The 15,425-nt window shown below is 48.0% G+C and overlaps 4 protein-coding genes across 4 annotated transcripts, besides 4 other annotated features; 1 reads left to right on the top strand and 3 right to left on the bottom strand.

The window, feature by feature from the left end:
* Positions 1 to 1,701: 1,701 nt before the first annotated feature.
* On the bottom strand, positions 1,702 to 3,714 carry FPSE_10133 (uncharacterized protein; the record flags this gene model as incomplete). The annotated part of the gene is made up of 3 exons (XM_009263250.1): positions 1,702 to 1,773; positions 1,834 to 1,883; positions 1,935 to 3,714. The coding sequence occupies 3 exons, from the start codon at positions 3,712 to 3,714 to the stop codon at positions 1,702 to 1,704; spliced, it is 1,902 nt and encodes a 633-aa protein (XP_009261525.1).
* Positions 3,715 to 4,196: 482 nt separating this feature from the next.
* Positions 4,197 to 4,227: a repeat region.
* Positions 4,228 to 4,806: 579 nt separating this feature from the next.
* Positions 4,807 to 5,458, top strand: FPSE_10132 (uncharacterized protein; the record flags this gene model as incomplete). The annotated part of the gene is made up of 4 exons (XM_009263249.1): positions 4,807 to 4,834; positions 4,896 to 4,951; positions 5,005 to 5,046; positions 5,099 to 5,458. 4 exons carry the CDS (start codon positions 4,807 to 4,809, stop codon positions 5,456 to 5,458), a joined length of 486 nt encoding a protein of 161 aa, XP_009261524.1.
* Positions 5,459 to 11,199: 5,741 nt separating this feature from the next.
* On the bottom strand, positions 11,200 to 13,035 carry FPSE_10131 (uncharacterized protein; the record flags this gene model as incomplete). The annotated part of the gene is made up of 5 exons (XM_009263248.1): positions 11,200 to 11,372; positions 11,423 to 11,994; positions 12,045 to 12,244; positions 12,304 to 12,584; positions 12,678 to 13,035. The coding sequence occupies 5 exons, from the start codon at positions 13,033 to 13,035 to the stop codon at positions 11,200 to 11,202; spliced, it is 1,584 nt and encodes a 527-aa protein (XP_009261523.1).
* Positions 13,036 to 13,975: 940 nt separating this feature from the next.
* Positions 13,976 to 13,996: a repeat region.
* Positions 13,997 to 14,294: 298 nt separating this feature from the next.
* Positions 14,295 to 14,324: a microsatellite.
* Positions 14,325 to 14,567: 243 nt separating this feature from the next.
* Positions 14,568 to 14,598: a microsatellite.
* Positions 14,599 to 14,633: 35 nt separating this feature from the next.
* On the bottom strand, positions 14,634 to 15,074 carry FPSE_10130 (uncharacterized protein; the record flags this gene model as incomplete). Its single annotated transcript, XM_009263247.1, has 1 exon — positions 14,634 to 15,074. The coding sequence occupies one exon, from the start codon at positions 15,072 to 15,074 to the stop codon at positions 14,634 to 14,636; it is 441 nt and encodes a 146-aa protein (XP_009261522.1).
* Positions 15,075 to 15,425: the final 351 nt, after the last annotated feature.

Raw genomic sequence — 15,425 nt, 5'->3', positions numbered from 1 at the left:
GGGTCATGTTTGCGGCTGAGGATGCGTGCGGGCAATGAAACAGTTCTAATGCTGCGAAACGGATATCGGCATGTTGGACTGATGAATTATTTGTTGAATTATTTGACTGTAGTTGATGGTTCGATTGATTGCAGGGGAGTCATGTTGAGGGAGGAAAAAAGAAATCATCCATACCCTGTACCACTCCCTAAGACGATGACGTTTAGTGATGGAGGACAATGGCCCGGCGTCAATTGCACCGTTGTAACCCTTGGTATCCTCAACGTCTGCGAAGCGAAAAAGCTTATTGCTCTAAATGCCCGTTCACCACAACTGTCAAAGTCATTCAACGGAGATTAAACATTGTGCTACCACTTATCGAATTGAGTTTCCCTGGGTACCGACTGTCACGACAACCCATGGACATTTCCTTGCCAATCACATGGAATGAAACCCACCATCAACATCCATGTCTTCAATTCCAACCCTCGTTCCATTCTAAGTAGCCTCAACAATGCGCACAATCATTCAGCCATGTCCCATTCCCGACAGCGGTGACAGTCTGTGACTCAGAATTCCTTGGTATGTTGCAATCTGGACACGAACAAGCTTTTCCTTCTTTTGACCAAGTCTTTTCTTCTCTCAGCCAAGCCTTTTCTTCTTCCAAAAGGGTTGGGCTTTGCGACAGAACTATTGGTGTGAAGACGAGGGCTGTCTTAGACAGTGCAGGGCGCGCTTGAGTTCCCCTTCGTCTAGACCTGTGGTATGCAATTTGGGTGACGATCTGCGATGATGCGCCCAGACTTTTGCTTCGTGGAATGTTGGACGCAAAAGATGGATTTGTTGATGAGATTTGAAGTTTCGTTATCGGGAAGGGGGACGGGAGTTGACCTGGGCGTGTGCTGGTCCAGGGTTTGTTCACAAAAATGACATGGAGTTTCTAGCTAACTGCTGGACAGCGCAAAATTGCCCCATCAACGGAAATCCATCCTACTGCTAAAATACAGGGCTGAGGTGCCTGTACTCGACCACTAAACCATCACGCTGTTCATCCTCAACAGCAACAACACCATTTATCCCGCCAATCTACATCGGCGTGATGTTCTTTCCATCTTTTTCGTTGTCGCTATAATCCAAAGTAGAAGAAAACTCATTCAAAACCTGCTGTTGAATTTTATAGAATTATTAACCCCAATAAACGTGTAACCCACCATCGTAACTCATCTCCGCCTAAATGTATTTTTTTTTTTTTGCGACGCCTCAACCGCTACAATCTTCGTTTTAGTGGACTAGTCCCCTGTAATACCACCTGGTATCTCCTGAGCAGCCTTTGTCGTGAAATAAATGCCTTTCAACTTGCGGCACGACTCTAAAACCGTTGCGCATTTGTTTTGTAGCTTGTGTTTATCACGACCAAGGATGTGGTAGTCCAAAAGACAAACTATTTCGCATGAAAAAGACGTTCTTGTATCCTGCAAAGATCCAAGGTTCTCGCGGTGACACTTGGTGGTTCCTGCCCGCTATAAGCACCGCTGAATTACAGTGGTGCAAAACTTCAATTCCCATATTTCAAGACCAACACGAGATAGAATTTGGATATTACGATGCGCAAACGTTGGTTACGAGTATAGAATCATCCATTATGTACCTCAACTCATTTAAACTAAAATCAAGACCAGTCCTCACACAAAGACGATTAGACAGTTACTGATCCTCTCAGCGTCAACCCCGCGCGTAGCGTTCAGGGAATGTGCCCATCACATCAGCCATAACCTGCACAGCGACATAGCGACTCTAAGCAGTAAAGAATTAGTTGGGGGTCACCTGTAGACTACATCTCGCGGTGAAACTTACAATCCATCGACACATCCAGAATCCAATGCCAGCAAAGTAAAGATGGGGATCTAATGAATATCAGCACCATCTTCAAAGAGAGAAACAGAACAAATACTTACGACCGGAATATGTCACGTAGCCCGGAGGCTCGCCCTCCTCGTCAACACATGGTGCGCACACATTCTCAAGCTTACCCGCTGATTCCCTATCAATAAACCCAGCATCGGCGTACTTTTTGGGCAAATCCTCATTCTCGTAGCCCGTCGCAAATACAATGCCTCCAGCTGGAATCGTCTTTGACTTATCCTCAGCCTCGTCATACACAACGAGTCCCTGTTCTGTCAGACCCTTTGCTTCGCCCGTGGCAATCCGGATGCGATCCGACAAGACCAGGTCAAACACCCTTTCTTGATCAATGTAGATAGACCGCCCACGTTCCTCGAATGCTCTGCAGGGCAAACAAACCTGCTTTTCGATCTGGTAGCCCTTCTCCTGGAGGAGCTTGTGGCGGGGTTCCATGGTCTGATTGAGGGATGACATTAAACCACTAGCCATGTCTCTCATTACGCCCAATGGCAGAGAGTTTTCCTGAAAGTCTGCTGCTTCGACAGGCATCTGGCCTTGGTAGCGCATCGAAACGATGGAAATAAAAATGTCAAAGTCTAGCAGTGTCGTTGGGCTTCTCTGTAGCATGGTGACGCTCTTTGCGCCGTTGAGGGCAAGGTCTTTGGCTACGTCGTGCGCAGAGTTTCCGGAGCCGACGACAATTACATCCAGGTCTTTGTAACTGGTTGCGTCGCGGTACTCGGACGTATGCTGGGCCGGGCCCCGGAACTTTTCTCGACCTTGTAGAGGTGGGATATAAGTGTTTGCCTTTGAGATGAGAAAGCCATTGGACAGAATGAGGTTTTTGGCTTTGATGGTGGATGTGTTGCCAGATTGAATGTCTTTGAGGTCAATTGTCCAATGCTGGGCATCCTCATGCCAGACACTCCCGACGACTTGTATGCCGCCAAAAAATGGAAGCTTGAGTTGTTCTACAGCGGATGACATGTACCTTGTCAGGTCTTTGCCTCCCATATACTCTGGATAGCTGTCAGGTGGGATGGGAAACATGGGCAGCTGCACCATGCTCCTATTGTGATGAAGCACAACACTGGAGTATCGCGACGTAGACCAATTCCCGCCCGCCTCAAGCTCAACGTCAAAGACAGCAACGTCGGCGCCAGCGGAATCGAGCATGATTGTGTTGGCCAAACCGCTGGAGCTTCCTCCGATGACAACGGCGTCGAGCACACCAGAGACATTGGGTAGACCTTGAGCAGATGGGTTGCCTCGCTGGGAGCTGTCGATGGAGGACTTGGATAGGCGAGGGAGGTGCTCAAATGGGTGGTCAATTAGTTCTTGGACGGCTGTGCTCAAGATCCAGATTAGCCACTTCCCATCTACACGGACGAGTTTCGCTTGGCCAATGCATTTGGAGCGCGGCTCTTTTGTGCAAAACCCAAAAGGCACGTCCAGACAAGCAAGCGTAGGGGAAAAGCGCATGTACTGGGGAGCCATGCCCCAAATTCCTGTTGGATTGTCCGAGAATTCTGTGGGTTTGCGATTGTGATTTTCGGATAGAGTCTTCCATGCTGACAGTATCGCGGATCGGCCATGGATCGTACGCTTGTCGAATGTGAGGGTGAGGGCGTCTCTCCACCAAGCATCCTCGACAAAGAGGTCGGCGAATTTGTCCCAATCTGCGCTGGTCACGGCAGATGAGAATTCATTGATAAAGGCTGAGGCAATCTGGGATTTGTCGAGTGATTCTTCGCCGTCAAAGGGTGGGACGTGAGGAAATCCAGAGGCGAGGTCAGCGACTCGGGCCTTGTTGCGCTTTGGGTGTTCTGTCATGGCTACTGCTGGAGATGATTGAGAAATGGTACGGGGTGGAGGGCAGGTGGTTATACAGCAAATATATTCACAACTCTCATCTGTCTAATGGGAAGAACAATGGTATGCCATTTGAGTAATTAACTAATTGTCTGTCGTGCTTCTGTGCACCGAGACTCGGATCATGAGATGCCGTGCTATGGATGAGGGTGGTGGTGAGAAAGATAAGCGCTAAGAGTCCGAGCCCGCCCGTAAAACTGTAGCGTTTCCTTTAGAAGGATGAAGGATTTTACAGTGGTTGCTCCACTGTAACATCACTTGTTAGTGCTGACATGTTAGGTGATCTGCACCTGTAATCCATTGAAAGACAGAGTGTCAGCGGCGGTTAGCGATTGAGACGTTGACAGGCTGGTCTCTGTCAGCCCTCATCCAACTGCACAGGCTGTTAAATGTCATTCATTACTTCAATCCTTTTGAAGCATCTTGCGACACACGTATTCGGCTATTTAGAATTTTTTTTTTTTTTTAAAAAAAGCCCAAGAGTAGAGGGAGACAATTCGACAGTGGTCTGACACGTTGTGCATAGTAAAGCAATTGGCTTGATCCTGTTTCAAGCACCACGGGCAATAATTCACGGAATTGCTGTTGTCATTCTACCTCAATAAATCACCCGGTCATCGCCCAATTATTGCGCGTGTCAACTGAAAGGCGTCCTTAAAAATGCATTTCCATCCATCGCATTAATTTTACCCATTAGGAATACTTAATATGCTTGTATTGCTAAAGACTTAAAACATTCTCTTTGTGCCGTATTGGGTAGCAGAAATGTTAACCTCCTTAGACTTAGGTTGCAAAAATAAATAGCCTAAAGAGCATAGTCTGAGTAGCATAAGCTGATCTACTAATTTCGCCTCTCATGCTTCCAGCGGCCAATTTGTCTGGTACCCTGAGGGCTGTCAGTGGAGAAATTGCCGCAAATGCAAGCGGCGGAAGTTCCGTCGAGTTCCGAAACCACGGAATCTTGACCGAAATCTCAAATTAAAATCCCCAACAACAATTTTCCAACAACTGACTCAATATTGATTGGATCAAGTCAAGATCATTCACGAAAACATGACAACTTCACGAGTTGACCCCGCAGGTGAGTTCGCATTGAGCAATCGCATACTCGATCTCAGTCCGTGCTAATAATCATGAGATAGACGCACTGCAGCTTGCGGCCATCACTTTTGACTGGGGAGATAGTTTGGATACAAAGGTTAGAACACTCCTATCTCCAACATCAATACTGTATAACTCACCTCTGTCTAGGACTGGGCTCGTTTGGAAGCCATACTTGCCCCGGAGCTCGTCGTACGTATCATCCATGACAAGAACACCTCCATGTTTATCTAACTCCACCCAGGTTGACTACACCGAAGTAACAGGCCAAAGCTGGGACGCAATGCCAGCCAAAGACTTCATAGCCATGGTCTCAGCCCCAACCTTTGTCGGAGATCCTCTCGTGGACTCGCAGCACTTCATCGGGGGCTCCAAATACGAAGTCGTCTCGACTGATCGTGTTGTTGGTAAACACCAACTGCGAGCTGCGCACCAGCGCTATACTGGAGCTGATAAAACATCTGTCGAAGCCAAGGGCCATTGTCATGCTTTGATGCAGCATACCTATGTCAAGATCGACGGGGAGTGGAAGTTGGCGGGATTGAAGCCAAAGGTTTATTGGACCGAGTTTGACTTTGATAAGATCTTTAAGAGTAGTTTTTGAAGATGTTTGTTATTATCTTATATACTATTTACTTAATTCTTGACGCAGTTCTTCTTTCAATAGAGTTAAACCCCGATTTATCGAATCATATTCTCTTGTAACGCTTTTCTCTATCTGAAAACAAGACATGCCCTTGTACCCAGTAAAAAAGAAGCCGTAGGGAGCTCTTCCGTCCAAGTAGCTATAGTAATTAATCCAGCTACAACGACTCAAGGTGGCTGCCACAGACCAATCTCAAGTAATAAGTCGTCCAGACTGTAAATGTCAGAAGTCTAAGTACACCTCGAACTGGTTTGTCTTGCAAGCTAATCTAGGTACTGCAACATACCGAATATCCAAACCTACCGCGTGTCCTCGCTTACTCCACGAATATCGCCTTCTCTTTGCATCTGTATCGCATATCAAATCGACATCCATGGGATAGGTATTTCAAGGCCTAGATTGCCTGGCATATACTGTACATTTCGGCGAAATTAGTTAAGGGGAGTATGCTGACTAAGGCATGTCACCGGGCCGCGCCGTGTTGTGCCGCGCCGTGCCGTGTCAATCACTTCCACTTATCGTCTAGCTAGATCAAAATGCAAGGCCGCCATTGATTAGCTTAACCTTCTGGCGAAACATCGGATAGCCAGGTTACCTTACCCAGACCCCACTGTGGCTGGCTTACCGTACATTTCCAAGAAATGGAACGACGGCGGCGTCCTGCCACAGCAGGATATAACTAAAGTAACTTGGTTTTCCGATAATGACCTAGAGGCTTGAACAAATGGTGATCGCTTCTCGTCTATTTGTCATCTCGGCTAGATGATATACGGAAGTAATCGATATGGCAAGATCTGGAGGCGTGCCTTAGCCACTCAGCTACGATCGTTCAATTTCCTGGAAATGAACGGTACTCCCTCCGACCAATTTCTCGGAGATATGTGGTGGCCAGCAGCAAGGCCAGACCATTGCAGAGTCATGATACTAGCAGATGTGATGTTCTTCTGGATAACTCGTACCGTGTGGGCGAGTAGAATCACCTCGCCAAGCTACACAGTAACAGTCAGTCACTGGTCGAGAGTCCGTTTTGCGCTGGGAAACCAATCGCTGGAGAAGGTGTCTTGTAGACTCCCCATAGGCAGAACTGGGTGCCCCGGCTTATGAGCAAAGAGAGACTGTCTGCTTTCGATATGGACCAGGTAGTGCTTAATGTCTCAGAAGCCGAATTTGATTAACCAGGCACAAGTAATTGAGAACTGCAGATAACATTGCCATCTCGGATCTTAGATTCTAGAACAAGCCCGTGCCAGGAACTTCATCTGGCGAGATCCTTCAAGTAAGAATAAGAAGCTAGTCGCCGTCGTGGGGAGAGGTAGGATTGAGGCGCTTCCCCAGCTAATGATTTCGGATGTGAGTTTGTCCGAATCTTTGAGCCACAGTTCGTTTGCTCGTGTTTCTTTGATGTCTGTTGGAGCCTTGACAAAGGTCTGGAATTCATCATTGACCTATGATACCTGGTGGTCTGGCCCCTGTGACCACTGGGATAGCAGCTTGTAGCTCAGCTAAAAACCCAAAGACGTGAACATTGAACTGCACCGTCCAATCGCGAACTTTCTTTTCCATGTCCTTTTACTCTATCTGCTCGTTACTCACAGCGTCTGGTTGACAATTTTACCAAGGGTACCTTTCGCTCCATCTCACAAAGACTCCGTTGAACCTTGATAACAAGATCCTATTAACACAACGACGACGGCGAGGAGGAAGCCGCCAAGCCTACGCCTTTCAACAATCTCAGATGCAACGCCCCAATAGAATCCTCCTGAGTCGTCATCCAGGACACTTTCCTTGACCTCTTCGACTCCGGCAAGCTCGACTACGCTACCGCTACATCCACCTGCTTCTAAAGCAATGCTTCGTCATCTGGTACTAACTGTCGGTATGCTGATTGGAATCCTCGCTGTGCAAAGGCGAATTGAATTTCATGGAGAGCTTGGAGGTCTTAGTTCACTCAGCTTGCAATTCTCTAGCATCACCAGAGTATTTAGCGCAAGCACTTATGAAATGAATAATTAGAGTCCTTCATGTGATACCTGTGCCGAATAATTCATGATCGAAGACATGACATGAGCCAAGTATGTTTAGAATGGCCACTGATTATGGTACTGAAATCCGGTACAGCAAGAGAGGGAAGTCACGGAAAAAGAAAAAGGCTCGCATCATCAAATTATCCAGGGTTTCTTTATGACTCAAGCAAGGCTGGAGATGCCGAGACTAAGCAAGACCTGTAAGACACGGGCTCTATAGACAGGTAATACAACATGAAGATCTGTAATCGGAGCTCAACAGTCAAGTCAGGAGTGGCGTTTCCTAGGGTTATACTGAAGGAAGCCGTAGGCTGCCGAGTAGTGCTGTTACATTGTATAATGTAGCGGCACTTTTATCTCCAAAGAGTAAATGTAAGAGAGTAGTAACCATAACAGTAAAATCCCAATGATTCAACATTAAAGGCCAACAATATAAAGTTCGACAAGGTCACAAAGCTGCGCAATCAATAAGGTTCAACTGGATAATAAAATCCGCAACAAAAACCTCAATGATGCAGGCTTTTATATTGTAAAGGATTTAAGTTACTTCTTTATGCCCTTCTCTTCACAACACTTTATTGTAGGGTAATATGAAAGTCAGTATTGGCTTTAAGTTGTACCAAACTACTAAAGTAGGTGTCTTCACGTCTATGTATACACTCAAATACTAATACACACACAGTCCTCGGAGGGAATAAGACGTTAGAAGCTAATAAAGTGGATATGGGCGTCTGACGTGTACAGTTTCGTTTCCTTCTCTAGACACTCTACAAGTTGCATATGTCAATCTCCGGTATAATTGTTCAAGTGGCATTGAAAGTCCCTGGAAGGTTGGGTGGCTCTTTTGTCGCTTTTCTGTGAGAGACTAGGATAGACAGACAGATAATAAATACCAGATTGCAATCTCTTCACATCTAACAGAAGATTTAGAAAGGCAGATATAAAACACAGTGCCATTGTCCCCTACTACGGTGGGCTTCGTTTTGGGAAGAAGTCATATTACCCAACCCTTGGTCTCAAGATGCAACAAAGCAACCGTGATCCCAGCCAGAGCTTTGTGCTTGGCTCATGGTGTTAATCTTGGTGTTTCACCAAGCTCTGCGTACTACTCTCAAATGAATTGCCTCCATAGCAATCATGGTTCTCAAAATCTAACCTGCTGGATTGCTTTATCTGTACACAGGCGGCACGTTTATTATGTGTATAACTCTACCTTTTCTTTGCCACGGATGCAGCAAACTCTCACCAAGAAACCTTCTGCACCTACGCGAGTCAGGGCGTGTCACCATTTAGAGTTGGCGAGGTTCTTAGGACTGGACAGTCACATGTAAGAGAGGCCCGGTACAAGTTCTCACACGATGATGAATGGGGTCCACCCTTCGCCGAAAAGACGACCACATTCGCGAGTTATCGCGCAGAAACGTCTGAGCGTATTCATGCAAGAGGCCAAGATCCTTCATCAAGCTTGACAGTGGCGAAGTTTATTGCTGCATTTGCATTGGACAGACGACTTCACAGAAGGAACCCCAGCATAAGCAGGAGTTGGCACTGCTTTCAAGATCTGCATTTGGGAGTACGAAAAGTCATCTTGAAAATAAAGGCATTTCGCCTCAACGTATGTAGTTTGGCCACTTGCCAGCTGTCACTGACCATGTCCATTGGGCATCCGCCATCGATACATCGAGCCAGGCGACATATTAGTTCAAAATAAGAATAGTTATTTGAAAAGCATTGGTATATCTAACATGGGTATTGTCATTACGTTCTAAACTCCGGTGCTGAGATAGGCTCGAGAGAGAGCAACAGTATCCTGTGCCACAGGGGCTCAGAGCGGAAATAATTGTAGCAAATTTGTGGACATCTTATGGCAAGGGGGAGCGACTTCTAGGAGAACATTTAAATGTCACTCAGACGCTGCTCGCCCTGGTGTAAAGTAAACCCATTGATAATGAGCACACATTGGTTTAGAGCATTGAATAGGATGACAGAAGGTAATTGATGCTACAAGGCTCTGACACTAGCAATGACGGACGCACAAGAGGTAAAGAGAAGGTGGCCAGGTTGGGCCGCTGTTATTCCATAGCACTAAGGACGAAATACTCATACAGTCAGGCTATCAACAGCCCAGCACAACGAGATTGGTGACAGCGTATCTGGCATTGTGGGGAACGTACCAGATATTTCTCGTCACGGGCTCCTGGGCCTCTCTGTTGTAGATTCGCGGGTTCTAACACGTGCCAATGATGGTAACCAAGATGGGCATCTGCGCCTACTCTTGATCATTACGTTAAAGCTAGCTTATGGCCTGTTACGTGGGACGAGGAGTTGGGGGAAACTGATAAAATGCGTCAGTCTTTGCCTTCGGTTTGATGCCCAATCCGCTTCCAAGTGCTTCGCCCTCGATCGTGTCAAGCATCGGCAGTCCAGTTTATCCCTGTCCTTTACGTCCTCGAGTTTCCATAACAAAGACCCTCTTTGATATCCGACGACACACGCACATAGTTAATATCGATGGAATTATTTTCGACATTGGAAGTGGCGAGTAGGGGTGCTCTACGTTCTAGCCTATGTCGGTGTTCCAATAGGCAAAGTACTGTAGAATTCATAGATTACATGCGTGGAAGACATGTTGGCCTGTCCAGCAAACTTAGCTTGTCACCCAAATGGAGAACCAGGCACTTCAACGGTACGGAATTTTCGAGAACGAAACTGTGAATTCTCCTCCATACTTACAGACACCGCGCATGGGAACACTAAATCTATGCTCTGGTTCATACTGGTTGCAAAGGCGTCTGCAAAAAGGTGACTGGTTTCAGTTATTCTCTGCGTGGGAGTGGCCGAGGATGATTTGGTGCATGTGTCAAGCTCCGAGGCGTGGAAATCTCCTGAGTACCATACTGCGATTTGCAGAGTTACACAGATTGTGGCACATGACAATATCGTGCATTTGTCTGGTGTTGGCCGAGAGAGGGCTGGCAAGGATCTTATGCATAAGTTTGACGAGTCACAGATTTGAGATAAGTGGAACAAGTGACACCGTTATATTTGGGGAACGGGACTAGACGTTGTGTAACATGAGGCAACATGGCCTGTCCTATAACTATTCCTCAGGGCGTCATAAAGATTAGCCGCTAAAAACATAAGAGACGAAACTATTAGATCAGCTTATGCTTCTTAGAGTAGGCTTCTTAGAGCAGGCTTTATTATTATGCCCTAAGACTTAACAGGCCAACATTTCTACTGCCTACTGGCTGCTGTCTCTTTTGGAGATACTCGAGTGAAAGCCTGTCCTGGTGACACCAGTGGTGACACATACATGAGGTGCGAGGCCCTTGCCTTCCTCGTCAGTTTTAATTGACCACGTTGTCAAAGGTACTGTTTGACATTGAGGCCCAGACATCAAGGCTCCACCACATTAGAAGTTGGGTAACAACACAACATATATCGAATTATAACTATCTTGGTATCATCCTGGCCAACACTCAGATCACTTATACCATGATCAGGTCAGATCTTGGATCCAACACCAGGTATCTATGGGTATCAAGCACACGGGCACGACTTCAAATCCTCGCACGTATATACACACTGATGTTCAAAACATATCAAATCAAATGCTGAAATAAATTGCCAAAGCATCTAGATCCTGCTCACTCCGGAAGCAGTATTGCTTCTCTAGTCCTCGTTGGTGGGGGGACCGGCGTAGTTCTTGTGACCCCAGGCCCAGTACCATATACCAGAAACGAGGCATGCGAAGACGAAGACGACGGGGGCGTAGTTGACGGTTTCTGGGGTGACGGGGATCGTGGAGGGCATGCAGAAGAGAGGCATGGCGAGGAGAGACCAGGCTGGACAGGTTAGTAAGGTACAAAGATTGAGAGGTCAGTGAACAACATACCGATAGCAATGACGTTGGCGACAGCGCCAAACTTGCCAAGGTAAAACTTTCCAGTCTTGACCTGCTTACGGCCAGTGGCGAGACTGATGGCAATGGGGGTAGCATAAGAGGCAGTCAAGCAAATGACACCAACACCGGAGAAGGCGTTGAAGGCGGCGGATGAACCAAAGTAGATGACACCGAGGATGATCTGGACAACCATGCTGAGCATCATGGCGTTGAGGGGAACGTCGAGCGAGGTGTTGACCTTGGACCACCACTTGGCACCGGGGATGGCACCGTCACGAGCGAAAGCCCATGTGCATCGAGAAGTGGCAGTTGTGCAGCCAATACCGCAAATGATGGCGAGGATGATGAGAGGGAAGAGGAGTCCAAAGGCGCCACCGGAGCTGCCAACAGCGGACTTGATGATGAAGGGCACTGGCTGGGCGGAGAGGATGACTTGTTGGAGATCGGGGAGGACGAACATCAACGGGATGATGAAGAGGAGACCGGCAAAGGTGTTGATGAAGATAGTGGCGACCATGGCCTTGGGGACCTGGACCGAGGGGTTCTGTACTTCCTCGCACATGCTAGAGATGGGGTCAATAATGCATCTGCACAGGCAGTCAATTGAACTCACGAGATGATCATGCCAGTGGAAGAAGTAGCGTAGGCAGCGTGGAGCAGACCGACACAGAAAGACCAGCCCTTGGGCCATCCAGAGTTGGCCTCGAAGTGACCAAAGACGTAGGCAGCATCGCGACGGCCTTCCTTGGCCATGGCGAGAACACAAACGACAATGGCAATGACACCAGCAAAAGTCCAGAACACAGCAGCAGTCTTTGTAACAAATTATCAGCACACCATTCAATCACAAGAGACGAACACGGTTCACGTACATCAATCCAGGGAAGGTATTTGTTTCCGAGGGCAGAGACGGCATTGCACAGGAATGTAAGGCCGAGGAAGACGAGGAAGACCTGGTAGGCCTCTCCAGACATGACACCGACGCCGGGGCTTGATTCGAAGACATTGACACACGAGACAATGAACAAGGCGGTACCGAAGTTGACAGCGAGTGTAATCGTAATGTTTCCGACAATGTAGAGCCAGCCGCAGATCCAGCTCGCAATGCGACGCCATCGAGGAGGGGAGAGCATGAAAGCTTGGTAGTAAACGCCTAATTATCACGGACAAACGAATCAGCGACATGTTTCACAGTGCACAAGCAAGCGAGAGAGCAAGGGAAAATTGGAGAGAGGGAAAAATGTACCTCCAGCTGTAGGATAGACACTGGTGATTTCACCAAGGGACGCAGCGACACAGACAATGATGAGAGAAACAGCGAGCCATCCCCAGATAACGTTGACAGGGCCGCCGCCAATCAGCGGGTAAGCCAAGGTTGTAGCGAGACCGTAGGGGATGGAAGCGAGGACGAAGGACATGAAGGCGACCTGGAAAGTCGAGCGGTTTCGCGACAGCTCAGCCTTGTAGCCAAGGTTCTCGAGGAGCTGATCGGCAGCATCTGGGTTGCCTGATCCGGAAGCTTTGGAGTTTCGTCGAGGCTTCTGGTCGATGGCGGGCTGCTCCATGGCACCGGTGCTGGTGCTGCCCGAGTCGTGTTTGGACATGATTGACAGGGCGGAGGAAGGGAGGATTTGTTGTTGTGGTGAGAGAGAGAGTGGGAGAGTGTGAGGGGAGACGGAGGGGAAATGAGGGGATTTTAAAAAAGAAAAGAAAGAAAAAAGCGACAGGATTCCAAAAACCAGGTCCAAACTAATAAATGGAAAAGAGAGAGAAAGAGAGAAGATCGAATTGAATCTGGGGAAAGGGAAAAATGACGGACGGGGGGGGGAGGACCTGGAAGAAATTTGGAGTAGCGCACTCACGGGAAACATGGGGGGGTTGACCAAACCAGGCTTAGGCCATTGTTACAGTGGGTAACAAGCAAGAGAACCATGGATCAGGAATCAAGAGAAAAAGACAAGACTTGACAGGGGAGGGATACAGAATGGATCCTTTCTCACCGAGGTCTAGTCTCAAAGAGGAATAGAGGAGGATAAGAAGAGAGACTTGGACATGGGTTCCCACATGGGACAATACGATTAGAGAGTGGTCAAGCCCATCCATCAGTCAATTCAACAACAAGGGCAATACCATGCAATAATTACAGGGAAGAGATGATGCTGCAGTGGTCAAGTTACAGGAGGGCAGGCAGTGTCTGTGAGCCCAGAACCAACAGCTCGAGTCTGTTGCTGACTCGCGACTAAACCGCAATCATACTAGCCCACTTCTTATCCTGTACGATAAATGCCTCTGATAGGCGAAACCCATCTCTCTAGCGCGTGGGGCTGAAGCGAAAAGAGAAGGAAAAACTCACGCAACAGAACGAGAACAAATGCCCATAGGCTGCTACGTCATGAACTACAGTGGAGAGAGTGCACCAAACGGACAGGCCGACACAAGGTTTCGGCTTCAACCTCAAACTGGAAGGAGATTAAGCTTACAACAGCACGACCAACGTTGAGAACGGTTTGTGTATTGGGCCAAGCTTTCAGCACATCAGACCAGTTTAAATTAAATTATTTAATTGATGTCTTTAAATATTCACATGCCGCGGATTGCGCAACAGCATGTGAAGAATTGCACTACAACATGTGAAGCATTGCACTACAGCTCCCCTGTGAAACAGCGACAGCCAACAACACCCTGTAGCCTGTGTCATATGCAAACAATCACCACTCTCTCTCTGTCATCCCCGACAGCCCGAATTCCGGTTTCTGGTTTGACGATCCCTCAGCTTTACTTGCCATACTTTACCTATTTTGGTGAATATCCAGTATGTGATCGTCAGGGTATCACCACCACCACCATCACCCTGGTCCTTGAGGTGTGTGTGTGTGTGTGTGTGTGTGTGTGTCGCGTGCATTCAAAGTTGACAGTTTTGAGACCATGGTGAGTTTCTAGGTTGAAACAAGATAAACATTACCTTCCCCGATTATCATGCATGCATGATGGGCTTATTCCTATCTAAGAAGTCCGGCGACACACGTCCTTAATCCCGTCTCTTGTCTTTCCCTCACCGACACGTGACCGGTGCTCAATGTCGATAGCTGATGATCAATACGCTTGTCATGACGGGCCGTTCCTTGCATGTGTACTCTGTATGTATGTGCGTGTGTATGTATGCATGTGCAGTAAACGCTATATGTGCAGCAGTAATACGCGATTAACCCCGTCCTCCATTGTAATCAGCACCACCAGCCTTCCTCAACCGAACCACGATATCCCTCTCGTCCAGCTCCGACTTGTCCCCCGTCGTGACAGCGATGCTATGATGCGAAAGCTGCCTCTTGACATCGCCGCTCTCGATACTGACGCGGGCCTTGCGCATGACCTTTGTCTTCTCCCCGATCCAGACCACGAGTATGAACTTCACGCGCGTGCTCTCCTTGTCGTTGGCGTACTCGACGCGCACGTAGCCGTACTGGACTTGCCCGTCGTCCAGATTGCTCACCAGCTCTGCCAGACCACCCGTGCCCGTCTTGGTGAGCGCCAGCTTGTTGCCCACGGCCGATGCGTACGAGATAAGGAGCCAGTTGGTGGGTTCCTTGTCGGCGCGCACGGCGTCGTAGGCGGAGGCTATTTCCTGCGCGTCGAGGCCAGACATTATTGTATGTATGTATTATCGTATCGATTGATTGAATTGGGATCGGTGTGTCGGTGCGTCGAGGGTCGAATCGGATCCCGTCGAGCTGGGATTGACAGAGACAGGTAAGGACGGTAGGAGGAATAAACTGGGCCTGGTACGTAGTTTCAGTTCCAGTTCCAGTTGACCAACAGAAGGATTGTATTGTGACTGTAAAACAATTAAAGGGTTTAAAAAAGCTTGGTCTTTCCTCTTGAATTGTTTGACTCAGGGGCTATTTCCTGTCCGTCCTTCTGTTTTCCCCTCCCCTAACCTTGTCTTCCCCTCGGTTGGGGGAAGGGGATCCATTTCTGCTCTGGGTAAAGCTCGGAT

Source organism: Fusarium pseudograminearum, chromosome 4 (assembly GCF_000303195.2).
Source record: "Fusarium pseudograminearum CS3096 chromosome 4, whole genome shotgun sequence".
In the NCBI taxonomy this organism is placed as follows: domain Eukaryota; kingdom Fungi; phylum Ascomycota; class Sordariomycetes; order Hypocreales; family Nectriaceae; genus Fusarium; species Fusarium pseudograminearum.
The sequence above is the reverse complement of the archived record's forward strand: the minus strand, read 5'-3'. Positions and strand labels throughout refer to the sequence as shown.